The sequence below is a fragment of the Myripristis murdjan genome, chromosome 17 (genome assembly GCF_902150065.1).
Source record: "Myripristis murdjan chromosome 17, fMyrMur1.1, whole genome shotgun sequence".
NCBI lineage: Eukaryota > Metazoa > Chordata > Actinopteri > Holocentriformes > Holocentridae > Myripristis > Myripristis murdjan.
In genome coordinates this window covers 31833036-31850936 of record NC_043996.1, presented here as the reverse complement: position 1 = coordinate 31850936, position 17901 = coordinate 31833036, and the positions used below count along the sequence as shown (strand labels likewise).

General features: G+C 40.4%; 2 protein-coding genes across 2 annotated transcripts in view; one reads left to right on the top strand and one right to left on the bottom strand.

Annotated features, from left to right (window-relative positions):
• LOC115375367 (stonustoxin subunit alpha-like) overlaps window positions 1-17901 on the bottom strand; it is a 40907-nt gene that overhangs the window by 20045 nt on the left and 2961 nt on the right. The window lies entirely within an intron of this gene.
• LOC115375366 (stonustoxin subunit alpha-like) lies at window positions 1556-15371 on the top strand. Its single transcript, XM_030074779.1, has 3 exons — window positions 1556-1655; window positions 6566-8365; window positions 15139-15371. The coding sequence occupies exons 1-3, from the start codon at window positions 1556-1558 to the stop codon at window positions 15369-15371; spliced, it is 2133 nt and encodes a 710-aa protein (XP_029930639.1).

Below are 17901 nucleotides of genomic sequence, written 5' to 3'. Positions count from 1 at the left end.
CATTTCAATGTACAGATGCAAACAAATTGACAAATTAATTAAATCAATGGCCTAGGCAACTCATAAAGACTAAACAAATTAATAACGATTAAAGTTGAAAAGGCCATCATATCTGGGCTTCAGCCAGAGACAGAGTACGCTGTCAGGGTCAGATGTGATTGTGGTGTAGCTGGTAGAAGCAAGGAAAGTATCATTATAGAAATTAAAGCTCCATAAAATTCACGGAGGATCTGGTTTAGCTCTTCTTTACTTAGAGCTGAGAAATCAGCTGTTTATCCGGTGTTTTTCAGGTAGTCTTGTCGACATTTGATGGTCTAAGAAGTTGACCGGGCCGCACCGGCTTCATTTCCTGACTCTCCAGCTGATCCAGCTCTCCACTCGTTACTCTCGCGTACTCTCTTCTTTTTCTCTTCTGTCTTGTCTTCCCCGTTCAGCCATTTATCCAAACTTAAACTTAAACTTAACAAATAAATCAAAATTGACAACAAAACGGTCCAATTTGTAGACTAACAAAGTTGACAGTGGCTTTTGATGCGGGTTTCAGTGAAACGTTTCGTGTTGCCATGGAAACCACACAGATTCAGGCAATAATATTGCTGGGCGGAGTAATATTTTCAGTGATGAGGTTTTTTTCATTTGATCACGGCTAGCCGTGCTCAATTGCTCATTTGAGCAATTGAGCAATTGAGCTGATTGACCAATCAGATTGCTCGGTCGGATCTACGTGTTGTATAATAATGCTTCAAATTCCTGGAATGTGATTGTGACTGAATAAGTTAGTGATGTGTTCAATATGCATGCTGATGTAATGTTGTTTGAATATGCACTTGTTTTTAATGTTTGTGCCTTTGAAGTGTGTATGCTGCCTTTCCTTGATCAGGGCCCACTTGTAAAAGACATGTCAACCTTGATTAAAAAGGTTAAATGAAATACAGTAAAATAAAAAAACTAAATAAAAAAATTGGGGTATAACTTGTAACAGAAAAGTAAAACTTACTTTCTTTTCATCATTAATAGTGCAGTCTGAATTAGAATTATCGAAAAATGAAAAGGAGGTACTCTCGTAAGACATTTATTTATCGATTACAAGAGCAGTCATTCAGCTCATACTGTGTTAAAACCTGTGTGATGTACTGTATGCACAGTACATTAGAGGTGAGCAAACTTTCTGATCTGGATTTAGAAAAAGTCTGGCTTAAAGGACATTTACATGCATCAGTCCTCAGCTGAAAAAGTACATTTACCTGTGTAGTTACTCTGTAAACCCAAACCTTTTCTCTGAAAGACTTTACTGCCTCTGACATTTGACTTTCATGACTGTCAGGAAAGATTAAAGTTTAAAAAAAAAAAAACATACCTATTAGCAGTTACTCACAGAAGTGCAATAACCCAATAGTGTAAAATATTAACCAATACCTGTAACAATAAATGATCTTTTACTGGATGTACTGTTTATAGCAGCTTTAGAAGGAGATGAATGCACAACAGGACAGCAGGAGAGTCACTGGAGTGAACTAACATACTGTTGTCTGTTTTGTCCAGTCCAGACTGAGCCATGGATCCTGAAGCCAACGATACGATAGAGCTGGCAGCGCTTGGACGGCCTTTCAGTCTCGGGATGCTGTATGATTGTCGACGAGATTTACTGGTCCCAGGTAAGACGTAAGATGTGAAGCTACTTTAATGTAATGGAATCTGGCAAGATTTAATGTGCAACTTTTTCATGTAAATAAATATCCTTCTATGCAGCTCTGTTGCATAAGAAAAAAAAATAGAAATTTGTAAAGTACCTGTCATTCATTGTATGCAGCTTAAAATGCAGAGCAGATCAGGCACTTAAAACAAGAAAGTCCAGCGCAGCAAATTAAAAAACAGAGCCAACAATACACTAATAACAATTAAAATGCAGTTGCGATAAAGGAAACTGTAATAAAGATAAAGAGGGAGGGAAGAGTGGAAAAAGAAAACCTACCCCTCCTATAAGGATGTGTGTGTGTGTGTGTGTGTGTGTGTGTGTGTGTGTGTGTGTGTGTGTGTGTGTAATATTATAATCAAGTAAAAACAAAATGTGTAGTGGGTGTGTTTCAGGTGTTTTTTAGAAGACATCAACCAAACCAGCCTCTTTAATGTGCAGGGACAGTGTGTCCCGTAATTTAGGAGCATAAACAGTGAAAGCAGCATCACATGTTTTTCTAGTGAAAAACCTTGGGACATTTAAGAGGCATGCAGTGGAGGAGCAAAGAGCTCACTGGGGAACTTAATATGAAAAACAGTCTGTAATATAAGGGGGTGCCAAACCATGTAGTTCTTTAAAAACCATGAACAGTATTTAAAAATAATTCCTAAAAGACATAGGGAGCCAGTGATCATGTAAAATAGTTGTTATATAGGTCCGTATGTCAGTCCTGGATAAAACCCTAGCAGCAGCATTTTATGTGGTTTTAAGTTTTGCAGTGGCTGTTTCAGGACCATTAAAAATTGCATTGCTGTAGTCAAGATGACTGTGTATAAAAGCATGGATGAGCTTCTCAGCAGTGCAATGTTTCACAGATGATAAAAGAGGTTTGGGTCAAAGAATTAAAATAACTACTGCTAACCTCACCAGTGTAAGAGTGTTAATGCAAAAAGCAGCACAAGAGAACCTGATTTTACATCAGATGGATGTCAAAACAACTTACCTGCATGCACTGATAGATTTTGAGATCTACATGAAACAACCAGAGGGTTATGAAGTTACAACTGACAGAGGTGAAGTGTTGGTCTGTAAGTTGAAAAAGAAAATCTGTTTGTTCAAAATCCAGCAGATCACTGTGTTTACACAAAGAAACAGAAAACCAAAAAGTGATCATTGTGATCAGGGGCGGACTGGGACAAAAAATCGGCCCGGGCATTTTGGACCAGACCGGCCCACCGCATTCGATAACGCACACCTTTCCAGTCTTTTTGCTCTTAAATATGTATAACAACTGTGCAACTCTTTAAAGCCATAATGCCATGCAATTAGTTAGCTGTCATCAGCAGTGTTGGGCACGTTACTTTGAAAAAGTAATTAATTATAGTTACTAGTTACTTCTACTAAAAAGTAATTAATTACCAGGAAAAGTAACTATTACGTTACTTTTTAAAAAATTGTTCAAATATGTCAAATTACTTGGCTGCCCCAGTCATACTGGCCTATAGTACTATAGTGGAACAATAAAATACAATAGATGAATAGGAATTGAACTTTTTTATTCTATTGAACAGGCCACAACTGGCCAACACCTTTTGGGCATCTATTTCAGATTGGTAAGTGCAGGTGCCTATCAGCATGAATGGAGAATGAGCCCAAACTGCACATAGGAAGGTCATGGCGACAAACAAAGTATACCACACAAATCCTTTAAATCTGAATCTGATTCGATTGGTATATATATCTCCCCATAAAGTTAGAACAAGGCATTAAAAAAGGCAAAAAAACAACAAAAAACAAAACAAAACAAGGCAAAATAATAATAATAATAATAATAATAATAATAATAATAATGATAATAATAATTTAGCACCTGGGTTACAAATTCACAAAAAGAGTACAGAAATGAAAATTACAGAAACCCTAAATGCCACTGTGTGTGTCATCTAGCCAGTGACAGGCAGAATGATAAGAATCACTTCACTGTCATGGTTAACAACAAAGTGAGGTAATAAAGTAAAATCCACCTTTTGTCCAGGTGGGGAATTGAACCGAAGACCTCCGGCATGGAAGACGGGACACTATCCGCTCTACCATCGGGAATTGTGTTCCTCTGGCATTGTTTGGGCTTCTTCTTCATTCATGTTGATAAATTACGAAAAAGCGGAAAAGTCCGATCGATTTGAAAATTGACAGCCGCTTTTTTTCTCGCAGTTTCTCTGCGCCACTTTTGCGTTTTCTCTCCATCTCAGTAGATCCTATGAGATAACGTTCGACCCGCGTTGCACTGCACACCGGCTCACCGAGCCACAGGCTCGTGATCTGATTGGGCCACCCCCGTGTCAGTGAAGAAAAATAACCAATGGGCCGCAGAGCAGCGAGTCTCAAGGGCCGGCCCGGTGCTGAGTAAACAAACTCTTGCAATGACTTTATTTGCCGAAATCATTATGCAGGCGGGACCAAACTACGCAAAAGGGGTTGTTTAGCAATGTGATTGGGGCAGCCCAGTGTCAATCGGGCCGCTGATCTACTGATCTTACGGTCAGCTATTTCAATAATAATAATAAAAAAAAAAAAAAAAAAAAAAAAAAAGTGTCGGGGGACTGTCGGCCCACTTAGCACATCGGCCCACCGGGCAAATGCCCGGTGTGCCCGATGGCCAGTCCACCCCTGATTGTGATATGGGTTGATGACCTGATTATTGCAGCCAGTGATGATAATGTAATGAAAAATGTCAAAGAGATGCTCACAGATAGGTTCAACATGAAAGACCTGGGTAAATTAAAACATTTTCTGGGTATTGATTTTGAACAGAGTGATCATTGTGTAAAGATGTCACAGAAAAGGAATGTAGAGAAAATACTAGAAAGGTTTGACATGCAAGACTGCAAACCTAGACTAACACCTTGTGAGCAGAAACTTAATTACACTGACAATGCTGAGGTCATGGGTGATGTCAGAAAGTACAGAGAGGCTGTAGGCTGTTTAATCTATTTAACAACCTGTACCAGACCAGATTTAAGTTATTATGTAAGCAAGCTGTCACAATACTTCTCTGAGCCAACTGAAGAGCAATGGACCACTGTGAAACATGTACTTCGCTATCTTAAAAACACAAGTGGTAAGCAGCTATGTTACAGGAAAAGTGACAATGGTCGTCTTGGATTACAAGCATTCAGTGGCGAAAATTGGGCTGAAGATGTAACTGACAGACGCAGCACCACAGATATTGTATCAGCTTAAACCAGAATGGTCCTTTAATTTCTTGGAAAACAAAGAAACAACTCACTGTCGCTCTTTCCACTTGTGAAGCCGAGTACATGGCCTTAGCTGCTACCATACAGGAATGTATGTATTTGGTCCAACTGTTAGATGGTATTGATGAGTTTCAGTACATGGATCCCATTGTTTATGAGGATAATCAGGGCACAATAGTTTTAGCTGAAAATCCTGTGCAAAGACAAAGATGTAAACATGTTGACATAAAATACAATTTCGTTAGGTCAACTGTTAACAATGGTGACTTTCTTTTGGAATACTGTCCAACTGAACAGATGATGGCAGATATAATGACAAAACCCCCAACCAAGTCAAAGTTAAAGAATTTTGAGAACTTTATGTTTGGAGTGTAACATGCAAGAGTTATGTTTGAAGTGTAATTGAGATCATTAAGTTGATTTTGGTGTATTTTGTTTTGGAAGGTCACAATGTGAGAGCAAGTGGGGGTGTTGACATCCGTGTATTAAATGCTCTCAATTGTGTATATACTCTTATTTTGAAATTGTTTTAAAACCGGAAATGCCTGTTACGAACCTGTCTATGTAATTAGCGTTTAAATAAATGACACTTGTGCTGCTGTGCTACTGCTGCAGGTGGTGATTTGAGTTGCACGAATACTAGTGTGAACGTCTCCTTTTTCTCCCAGCTTTTTATTCCTCCGTCGCTCTTTATTTTATGTAAAATGACGACTACTGCTACACACGCAGAGCGCTGCGCATTGAACTCTGCCAACAAATATGATTAGACTCTAAAATAATACTCAGGTATCTCACTTGTTTTTGGACCTGTGAGGCCATGGTTCCAAAATTTGAGCAGACTGCATCATTCTTGGACTCAGGGCCCATGATTAGGATTTTAGTCTTCCCAGAATGTAACTTTAAAAAAATATATTACTCCTCTGTTCATTTTTTATCATTTAGACAGTTAAGCACTGAATATACACTTTTCGTCCGATGATTTTACACATACATACCAGAATCAGAATCAGAACTACTTCATTGATCCCTGAGGGGAAACTGTGTAAATACAGTTGTGCATCATCCACGTAGCTATGACAGTTCACATTATGATAATGAATAATATTACCCAGGGGAATCATTTACAGAGAAAACCCCATGTACAGAGAAAGCCCCAACACACTCCTTTGAGCCACACATGGTCTATTGAAAATGGGTTAGGGGTGTGTTCTCCATAATGTTGTCAGACGTTCTCAGTAATATTTAAGTAAAACCTGTTGTGCCTTGATGCCTCATGCAGTAGCGAATTAGTCAGAATCCAGGTAATGAAAACCTTTTTTGCTTTTCTAAACACTTGGTCTGATAGGTCGTTCCTAAGAAAAATCATCTGGTGCCAGAGTTTTATGGACTTGAACTATCTCAACAGTTTTTCTCACTATTGTGATTTGAATTGTTGGTAGAAAATGAAATATGGAGCAATACTTCTCCCATATGGACTAAGTCTTTTATCTTAGTTGTTCCGATTTCTGTTGTAATTGGGACATGTGGCATTATAGATTTACCTTATCGATTTCTGCTCTTCTTTCGCCAAAATGTAGTTCTAACAGATAATGTTGTTAGAACTTGATTTTTTCTTCTTTTTCTTCCTTCTCTGCAGGTATGACTTTATGGGACCGTGATGCGCTGGAAAAGGGTATACGAGAGAGACCCCAACCCAACAGTGAATTTGAGATAGTTGCATCTGAATCGATTGAGGACAAATCTTCAGCATTAAATGTTCAAGCCTCCCTGAAGGCCAGTTTCTTGGGTGGACTAATAGAGGTTGAAGGGTCTGCCAAATACCTAAATGACAGTAAGATTTCAAAAAACGAGGCCAGAGTGACACTCAAATACAAAAATACAACCAAGTTTCAGGAACTGTCAATGAATCATCTTGGAAGTGGCAATATGAAACATCAATACATTTTTGATAAAGGAATGGCAACACATGTAGTCACAGGTATCCTTTATGGGGCACAAGCCTTCTTTGTTTTTCACCGTGAGTTAACAGAAAAAGAGGATCATCAAGACATTGAGGGCAGTCTGAAGGTGATGATCAAAACGATTCCCTTCCTTGCAATAGAGGGTGAAGGTTCCCTGCAAATGAGTGAAACAGACATTTCAAAAGTTCAAAAATTCTCCTGCAAATTCCATGGTGACTTTAACCTTCAGAAGAATCCTGTGTCCTTTCAGGATGCAATAGAAGTCTACCAGAGTCTTCCAAAATTACTGGGAGCAAATGGAGAAAATGCCGTGCCAGTCAAGGTCTGGTTGATGCCCCTGAAAAGTTTAGATTCTGCTGCAGCTCAAATTGTCCGTCAGATAAGTATTAGATTAGTGATGGAGGCACAGAGCATCCTGGAGGACTTGAGTGAGCTAGAAATGAGGTGCAATGATGCAATGAAAAACAGCACAACCCAACAATTCCCACAGATTGGGAAAAAGCTAAAAACCTTTAAAGAATTGCTCTCTGAGTACAAGCTGGAATTCCAGAGGACCCTGGCAAAGAAACTTCCATCAATCCGGGGAGGAGGGGAAGAGGAGGCTGTGCTTGCAGAGGTGTTGAAAAAGAGACATTCTTCTCCATTCAACAACAAAAACCTGAGTGAGTGGATGAGTTGTAAAGAGAGAGAAATAAACATCTTAAAATCACTCACTGACATGATGAAAAACACTACGACTGTCACATCTCGATATGCACTTGATCAAGAAATCCTCAATGCTGAGCATGCTGTGTGCTTTGCTTTCACCTCACTGGAGGATGATGAACCATATCTCTCAGATTTATTAAAATACTTAAAGGAAACACCCCAACCAGAGAGTCCTAAAAGAATTACATATCAGACTTATGATGTAGAGAAGGCTCAGTGGTACTTTCCACAGGAGGTGATGGATGCAGTGAGGCAAAAAGCACAGCTTTTCAGTGGCTTTGCAGAGGCCAACATGGACCAGAAAAACATTAGGTTCCTGACAGCAGGTATAACAAATGAGAAGCCAAAAGGAGCAAGCATTCACCTTTATAAAGAGGGTTCTTTTACTCCTGAGAACTTTGAACCTCCTTCAAAGCCTGAAAAACCAGCAGTAAGTGACACAACCCACAACTGTGTGACAATGAAGATTTCTCCACCAAGATTCGGAACAGAAAACATCACCCACTACTCTGTTGAGTACTGTGTCAGTGGAGAAGATGACTGGCAGCAAATGACAGTATTGAAAGCTGGAGAAGTCCCAGTGTCCAGTCTGGCTCCTAACACAGAGTACTTGTTCAGATGCAGAGCAGTGTGCTCAGTTGGCAAAGGGCCAGCTCGTGATGTCATTGGTCCCATTACAACCTTACCCACTAGTCCTCCTGGAGAACCTCAAGTTGATCCAAATTCAAATGAGCTGTCAGTTAGCTGGGAGAAACCTGCTGAGATTGGTAAAGGTGTCAACATTTTGAGCTACATTGTAGAGTATGCAAAAACAGCTCCTGGGGTGACACATGAAGAACTTGAATGGAACCAAATGGTTTCACAAGATGAAAAGGCCATCATATTTGGGCTTCAGCCAGAGACAGAGTATGCTGTCAGGGTCAGATGTGATTGTGGTGTAGCTGGCAGAAGCAAGGAAAGCGTCACAGTAAATGTGCGGACAAAAAAACAAGTGCAACTCGCAGAATTGCTCAGATGTACCAGCAAACTTATCAATTCTGAAACACCCACACTTTACAAGTTACCTCTGAAGAAAGAAGATATGAATATAAGTGGATGCACAAGGTACAGTTTTGGAGAAGAAAGCTTGAAGTTAAATCTCACAATAATGGTTTTTGGATCAACTGGATCAGGAAAGTCCACTCTGATCAATGGAATGATCAATTACATTGTTGGTGTGGAGTGGAATGACAATTTTAGATTCAAATTAATTGATGAGGGTCAGTTGAGATCACAAGATCAAAGCCAGACTTCTGAAGTCACTGTGTACAAAATCAACCATCAAGAAGGATTTAAAATCCCATATTCCTTGACCATAGTTGACATTCCAGACTTTCCGGTAGTAATGGGTGGTTTTACTAATGGAATCACAGGTGTAACGGCTTGGTTGGGTACAAACACAGAGCTGGAAAAGGTGATGCGGCAGCTCTTCACCTCTGGTAATTTAGCCAATGAAATTGATGTGCTGTGCTTTGTGACCAAGGCTTCAGATCCAACACATAGTGGCTCATCTACACGTTCATATATGTTTAATTTGATGCTCTCCATTTTTGGCAAAGATGTGGCAGAGAACATTTGGACTATGGTGACATTTGCAGATGGCCAAGAGCCACCAGTTCTCGAGGATATCAGTGTTTCTAGGGTCACATTACCTAAAACAAGCAAGGGTCAGCCAATTCACTTCACATTTAACAACTGGGCTTTTTTAACAGCCAAGAAACCATCAGCAGAACGCAGTGAAGCTCATGATGATGATGATGATGATGATGATGATGATGATAGTGGTTTTGATGAACTCTTTTGGTACATGAATACTAAAAATATGAAGAAGTTCTTTGCTGATTTGGCCATAACCACTTCATGTTTGAGCATCAAAAAGTAGGTCCTCGAAGAATGAAAGCAGTTTGAAAATTTGCTCAAGCAATTCAAAAATGGATTAGTTAAGCTTGAGGAGAATATAAGGATGGAGGAAGAAATTTTCAGTCTTCAATTTGAAGTCCTGTAATCTTTATTCTGCATTTTTTTTTTTTTTTTTTTTTACATTTACTAAGAAGTAACACTGTAGTAAACTTTTGGCTAGTAACATTAGTACTAGGTAGAACAAGATTCGATGGCATGCCTGCTTGAAATAGGCGGTGAAATAATCTCAAACCAAACACATGCGCACACACATATACAAACAGACCCACACAGACAGACACACAAACACACACACACACACACACACACACACACACACACACACACACACACACACACAAACACACACACACACACACGCACACATATGCACAGACACTCACACACACGGTGGATGATGGGGCAGTTAAGCAAATTTTTTTGTGTTTGTTGCTTCCAGTGTGAACAAAGATACTTATGTCTTCTGCATGGGAAGTGTCAGAGAAAACTGGGTGATGGAACATAGCAGATGATAGCCTCTTCATGCTTGATTCAGTTAAAAATCTGGTGAAATATTTCAAGGCGCAACACATTTTACTATAGCCATATAATATGTATAATATATATTTTATTTATAAAAATGTATCAGAGCTAAGTTTGTATCAACACTGGTTATCATCTAAATAGGCTGCCTTTAATCTACCTTTATTGTGTTCAAGAAAGTATGATATTGACTGTGCATAATTAGAGGAAATGCAATGAAAAATTATGATTTATGTTGTGATATCTGTATCTTAAAGAGCCTTCACTATATCATTTATTTGTTGTTGAACACTGTGTTGACAAAAATACACCCACTAGTATTCCTCTCCGCCCACCTCAGCGCACTGCATGTAACCAAAACGACATACGTATGATATAAGAAATCATTTGTCCCAAGTGCTATAATGATTTTAATCAGATACTGGGACAGATGGTAGCACCTAAGATTTCTGCAACATTTGTACGCCTTCCTTATCTCATGTTTTCTGTTTTGCTTGTTTGTCACCTTTTTATCTTCCTTCACTATTAGGAAGAATGTTTGTATTTTAGGAAGGTATTCACAGGGCTATCTGTTGATATGTCTCTTATGTCTCCCAGTGGCCTTCTATGTCTTTTAAATTGTGAAGCCAAAGGCATTTTCACTTGAATGACAGTAAAAACATGTATTTGTATTTTTAAGAGGTCAGAAAATAAAATCAGCTCAATAATTAATGCTGAATAAACATGAATACATAATCACTGCCTAAAGTGTTTTTTTTTTTTTGTTTGTTTTTTTTTGATGTCTTACAATGTACGGGTATAGTCAGGTCATGTTATGTCAACTTTATTTGTACAGCACAAAGTGCTTCACAGAGTAAAATATACAATAATAAAATACAGCGCAAATCATTATCTAAAATAAATTTAACATCATAAAGTAACTAAATTAATAATAAACTCTTTCAATAAAACCCATAGAATTCTTTGAAAAGTAAAGGTAAAATCTGTTGTGATAAAACATTCTCATCTTGAATTGAATGCCACTAAGAAAAAATGTGTCTTCAGCAATGACTTAAAGTGTCCTAGAAAGGGAGCAGAACTTCTGTGAAGTGGTGAGTCCATAAATTAGAGGCGGCTGCCATGAAAGCTCGATCACTGCTAGGTTTTAGTCTTGTCTTGGGCTCGTCCAGGAGCTGTTGGGCATGAGCATGAAGTAGTTCACCCAAGTAAAGAGGTGCCAACCCATTTAAAGCTTTAAAAGCTAAAAATAAAATTTGAAAATTGATCCTGTAGTGAACAGGAAGCCAGTGGAGAGACCTCAGCATTAATGTCAGGAGTGCTGAGGTCTCCCAGGAGTGGCTGGCCTACCAAAAATACTCCAAGACTGCATCGACGACTCATCCAAGAGGTCACAAAAGAAGCCAGAACAACATGTAAAGAACTGCAGGCCTCACTTGCCTCAGTGAAGGTCAGTGTCCATGATTCAACAATAAGAACGAGACTGGGCAAAAATGGCATTCATGGGAGAGTTCCAAGGCGAAAACCACTGCTGACCAAAAAGAACACAAAGGCTCGTCCCATGTTTGCCAAAAAACATCTAGATGATCCCCAAGACTTTTAAGAAAATATTCTGTGGACTGACGAGACAAAAGTTGAACTTTCTGGAAGGTGTGTGTCCCGTTACATCTGGCATAAAACTAACACAGCATTTCATGAAAATAACATCATACCAACAGTCAAACATGGTCGTGGCAGTGTGATGGTCTGGGGCTGCTTTGCTGCTTCAGGACCTGGACGACATGCCACAATTGATGGAACCATGAATTCTGCTCTCTACCAGAAAATCCTGAAGGACGATGTCCGGCCACCAGTTCATGACCTCAAACTCAAGCGCACTTGGATTATGCAGCAGGACAATGATCGAAAACACACCAGCAAGTCCACCTCTGAATGACTTAAAAAAAAACAAAATGAAGGTTTTGGAGTGGCCTAGTCAAAGTCCAGATTTAAATCCAATTAAGATACTGTGGCATGACCTTAAACAGGCCTTCCGTAAAGAAGAGTGGGCCAAAATTCCTCCACAGCAATGTAAAAGACTCATTGCCAGTTATCGCAAACGCTTGATTGCAGTTGTTGCCGCCAAGGGTGACACAACCAGTGATTAGGGTTAGGGGGGCAATTACTTTTTCACATACGGCCAGGTAGGTTTGGATACATTTTTTCACTTAATAAATGAAATCATCATTTAAACTGTATTTTGTATTTACTCTGGTTATCTTTGTCTAATATTAAAATTTGTTTGATGATCTGAAATATTTAAGTGTGACAAATGTGCAAAAAAATAAGAAATCAGGAAGGGGGCAAATGCTTTTTCACAGCATTGTATGTTATTCACAGTTAGATGTTCAGTCCTGGCCATTTCCACCTGCCTCATTATAGAATCTCCAATCACAATAGTGTCTATCCTCTTAGCTTTGTTTTTGGCAGAATGCTCTCTGGCTCTCGGCCTGGCACTGGCTTGTGACCTGCTAACTTTGTTATTGCTCAGTTTCATAGTCACAAGGAGTTCCAGTAGTCCGTATAAAAGCATGTTTTATTTTGTAGTTGTCGTAGTCATCGTCAGTGGCGCAAAAAGTGGGTATGCACTATATGCGGCGCATAGGGGCGTCGTGCTAGAGGGGGCGCTAAAGCGACAGAGGGAAAATTATTTTGAGTCGGCATTTTCTGTATTTACCAGCTGTTTGTGCATGTGCAAATGATATGATCAATAACACACACACACACACACACACACGCACACACACACACACACACACACACACACACACACACACACACACACACATCATAGGCGCTCCAGTGCGCGCCCCCTCGAGCATGCGCAGGAGCATCAGTGTTTTCATTTGAATCGCGGGAATTTATAATGGAGAGGCAGAAAAGAAAGCTTTCGGGGGCTCAAAACAGAAAAAGGAAGAGGGAGAAGGACAGGGAGTTCATAGGGATGAAAAAAAGCTTTTCTCAGTGGTTGAGAGACAGTAGGTACGTTATGTCAGTGTATCAAGACGAGGCTTATAAATATTCAGGTTAGCTAAAGCTACTACTAGTAAAACGCCAGGCTACTGTTGTCTTGCAGCTGTGTACTGATCAGTATTTACAATCCCTCTGACACCGACGATGTCGGCGCCGACAGGATTAGGCATACCTACTTTACATAACGATATCTCCGTGACCGCTTATGATATTCAGAAATAAAAATATATAAATAAATTCATTCATTCATCTTCTAAACCGCTTGTCCTCACTAGGGTCGCGGGGGGGGGGGGTGTGCTGGACACACACACATAGGGCGAAGGCAGTGAAACACCCTGGACAGGTCGCCAGTCCATTGCAGGGCAGACAGACAAACACTGACATTCACACACACAGTCACACCTTCTTCAATTCACCTGAATGTCTTTGGACGGTGGGAGGAAACCGGAGTGCCCGGAGGAAGCCCACGCAGACACGGGGAGAACATGCAAACTCCACACAGAAAGGACCTTGGGTGGGAATCGAACCCAGGACCTTCTCACTGTGAGGTGACAGTGCTAACCACTGCACCACCGTGCCGCCCATATAAATAAATAAACATCTGAAACCAGAGAAACCACAGCTTTGCACCTTTAAACGGTCCATTACGGTAACTCCGTAGGACAATTCAACCGTCCAATCACAGAAGAGTCATATGTTTGTAATCTGAGCTTCTCAGTACCGTAACTGTTGAACCAATGGTGCGATATACCAGTACTGGTAATCCCACAGAACCCCGCCACCCCGCCCCCCCGCTCACTTCCCTGCCCCAACCAGCAGGGAGCAGGAGAGGACAGGGCAGGCAGAGTGCTCTGTGCAGCAGGAGCACACTGTGGCAGTGTCTGGCCTGCTGTGTTGGCCTCTGTTTGCAGTTAGAGAGGAACTGTTTCAAGGACTACCATAAACTGCATAAAATTCGCCTTGACAATATTTGTGATAGCAGGCTGAAAAAGGTTCTTCTGAAAGCCCAGGAGTGACACAATGCTTTGTACATATGTAAAATAGTTCAAAGTTCAAATTGTTCATTTCAAATTGCTTGTTCATGTCATTTCAGAGTTCCTATGTTGTTACAAAATTGAAAGTTCCAAATCCGTTTTTTTCTATTTTTTTCCCCTTTATCTGTTATTACACAGTCAAAACACACAGAAAACACTGAATAACTGCCAGGTATTGAAAGTTGAAGTTTTACCATAAAAAGCAAAATAAATCAAGGCGGATTTAGTTTAATTGCAGGGGTAAGAGGGATAACAGATCATGACAAGAAAAAATAAAGGAACTTGTTTGTGGTTATTTTGTTGTTCAGACAGTTGTCATTTTTTAACTAGATGGTGAATCATAAAACAAATTATAGAACTTGGGAGGGATACACAAGTTTAAATGTCTTCACGTGTCAAGTCATGTCTTCACAATGTCATCACAACAGCACTACAGTGATGTTGTGATATATCTGATAAGTCTGATCAGATGCAGCGTCCAATCAGTAACTGATATCCAATAAGGATATCATTTAAAATTAAAATTTCCTGGTTTTTATAGGTGGTTTGACTGCTGTATTATTATTATTATTTTTTTTAATCTCCTTAACACAAAGTTCATGTCATTCAGGTGTGAGGATGGAGAGAAACAAGAGAGTCAGAGAGAGAAAGAGTCAGGGCAGACAGGGGAAGGCGACAGGTTGGTCTAATATCAGGTGGAAGTGTAGGAACAGCCATTTGATACCAAGTGATTAATTTCCAAATATTTATATTGGAAAAATTGCATTAGCAAAATGTGTAATTTATTCAAAGCTATTAAATAATGCTTGTTTGACCATATGACTTAGCGGAGAAGGACACAGGCAAGAGGTGAAGGAGACAGACACGAGGTTGATGATGGCATCTGCTATAGAGGAGACCAGTGATGACATCAGGTAGGAATAATTAAACTAGTGAGGCCACAAAAACCTAGATGCCCAGTATGCTTTGAATTTCTGCTAACCAACCTATTCACTGTGTCCTTTTGGGAAAATTAGTGCAGAACAGAGAGGTGCAGATGATGATGAAAAGGAACAGGAACAGGGAGGTGCAGATGATGATAAAGAGAAACTGGAACAGGGAGGTGCAGATGATGATGAAGAGGAACTGGAACAGAGAGGTGCAGATGAGGGAGAGGAACAGGGAGGTGCAGAAGAGAGGGCTGGGACAAGGCCTTACTCAGAAGATCCATCTGAATGGCCTTCACCACACGAAATGGGGGACTCACTGAGGCAGTACATGGTTGAGAATGGCCCACGGAAATGTCCTGATGGGCCATATCCAAGATCAGACAAGAGTAAAAGGTGTTTTTCCAAAGCATACTGTTTTCGTGTCCTGTCCAACGGAGAGAAAGTGGAGCGGGATTAGTTACTGTACTCCAAAACTACAAACAAGGTCTATTTTTGGTGAAGCTAGAGTTGCTGACACACGCTTTGTGGTGGGGTATAATAACTGGCAGTGTCTTTCAAAAACACTGAAGCACCATGAAACCAGTAGTTACCACATAAATGCTTATCTGATGTGGAAAGAATTGGCATCCCGCTTACACCTTGGTAAAACTATTGATAGCGAATTGCAGAGAGCCATGGCCGCTGAAAAGGCACACTGGAGAAGTGTGTTGACTCGAGTGATCGACTGCATACTCTTCCTTGCAGAAAGAAACTTGCCACTCAGGGGAAAAAATGCACAGTTAGGAAATCCTAAAAATGGAAATGTTCTGGGTATCCTTGAGCTCATAGCACGGTATGATGTCACACTGGCAGAACATCTTAGAAAGGCTGCCTCAAAAAAAAACCACCGGATATCTGTCCTGGTGCACTCAAAATGAATTTTTAGATTCAATATCAGAATGTGTGTTAGGTCAAATTTGTGCCCAAATCAAAGCCTCCAAGTACTGTGCAGTGGAATTGGACTGCACACCTGATATTTCAAAGCAAGAGCAGGCCTCAGTTATCATACGGTATGTTCATACAGATGAGAAGAAGAAGGTCACTATTAATGAGTCTTTTGTGGGGTTCACTGCTGTGAAGGACACAACTGGGAAAGGCCTCACGGATACACTGACAGGGGTTCTGGATAGTCTGGGGTTGGATTTGGCTAATTGTAGGGGGCAAAGCTATGACAATGGCTCTAATATGAGGGGAATACACAAGGGTGTCCAAGCTTTAATACAACAGAGATCTCCAGAGGCTCTGTTCATCCCCTGCTGTAGCCACAGCCTGAACCTTTTGTTATGTGATGCAGCCTCATCCAACAGAGAGTGTCTAACCTTCTTTGGCACTCTTCAAAGATTGTACACCATCTTTTCGTCTTCTGTGAAGAGGTGGGACATTCTCACAGAATATGTTGACATCACACTGAGGCCTCTGAGTGACACCAGGTGGGAAGCAAAGCTAGAGTCTGTCAAAGCTGTACGTTTCCAGTTGGGGGGGATTCTAGATGTGCTAGAAAAGCTTGAAGAAGTGGCAGGAGACAGCAAAATTGTCTCAGAGGCAAAGTCACTGTCTGATGAGATTGTAAGTATGGAGTTCCTTGTGTGCCTCATGGTTTGGTATGACTTACTGTCAGAGATCAACTTTGCAAGCAAGGCACTACAAGCAGCAGATGTCTCAATGGACACAGTCATTAGGTTGATTGATTCTCTGAAAGAGTTTTTGCTCAAGTATAGAGAGGAGGGCTTTCAGAAGTCACTTGACATTGCAAGCAGGATAGCCATTGAAATGGATGCTTCTCCAGAATTCAAAGAGAGACGTCTTAGGAAGCAAAAGAGGTTCCCAGATGACAATTCCTGCACTGGTCATCATGAAAAGGAACCTGAGAGGCACTTTAGGTGCATGGTGTTCAATGTCATTGTCGACACAGTCCTGCAAGAGTTGTCTGACAGGTTTTCCAATCTTCAGCTTGTGTCTGAGAAATTTAAATTCATCACTAAAATGGAGCACATGACAAAAGCTGAGCTGGAGGAATCAGTTACCAGATATGCCCTGACTACCTGTGATGTTTCCAGGGATATCATTCAAGAAATATACCCAGCAAGTCGTCTACTGAAGGGCTACAAGGCTGTTGAGAAGTTAAATTTCCTCATCCAAGAGAATCTTGATTTGATGTTCCCAAATTTGACAGTAGCCCTGAGAGTGTTCCTGACCATGCCTCTGACAGTTGCATCTGCAGAGAGATCCTTCAGTAAGCTGAAGCTTATCAAAACCTACCTTCGTTCAAGTATGAGCAATGATCGCTTGACCCAGTTAGCAGTGATCTCTATTGAAAACAGTGTGGCACGGTCTATTTCATTTGATGCCATTCTTGACAAATGGGCGAGTGCAATGGCACGACATGTAACAATTTAGTGGTAACATTGTTATGTACAAACTGTTGTTCAGATGTCATAATTGCATATTTCCACTACAGAGAATGTATTGAGTGCTGGGTGCCGCTGTCATTACATGTTACTACATTAATATATGTTTTTTTTTTGTTTTTGTTTTTGATTGAGCTGATCTCCTGCTGTACTATATCATTTGAGATAATAGTCTGTAATAAAAATCTTATATGTTATAAGGCCATGAATAAATACGATTTATACACGTAAATATAGAAAAAAGGACCGGGGGGGGGGGGTGCTGCAATGTGTCCGCATACCCCTCAGAAGGTAGGTAGTTGCACCACTGGTCATCGTCATCGTCTGCCACTTATCCAGGGCCGGGTCTCGGGCGCAGCAGTCTGAGCAGAGACACCCAGACTTCCCTCTCCCCAGACACTTC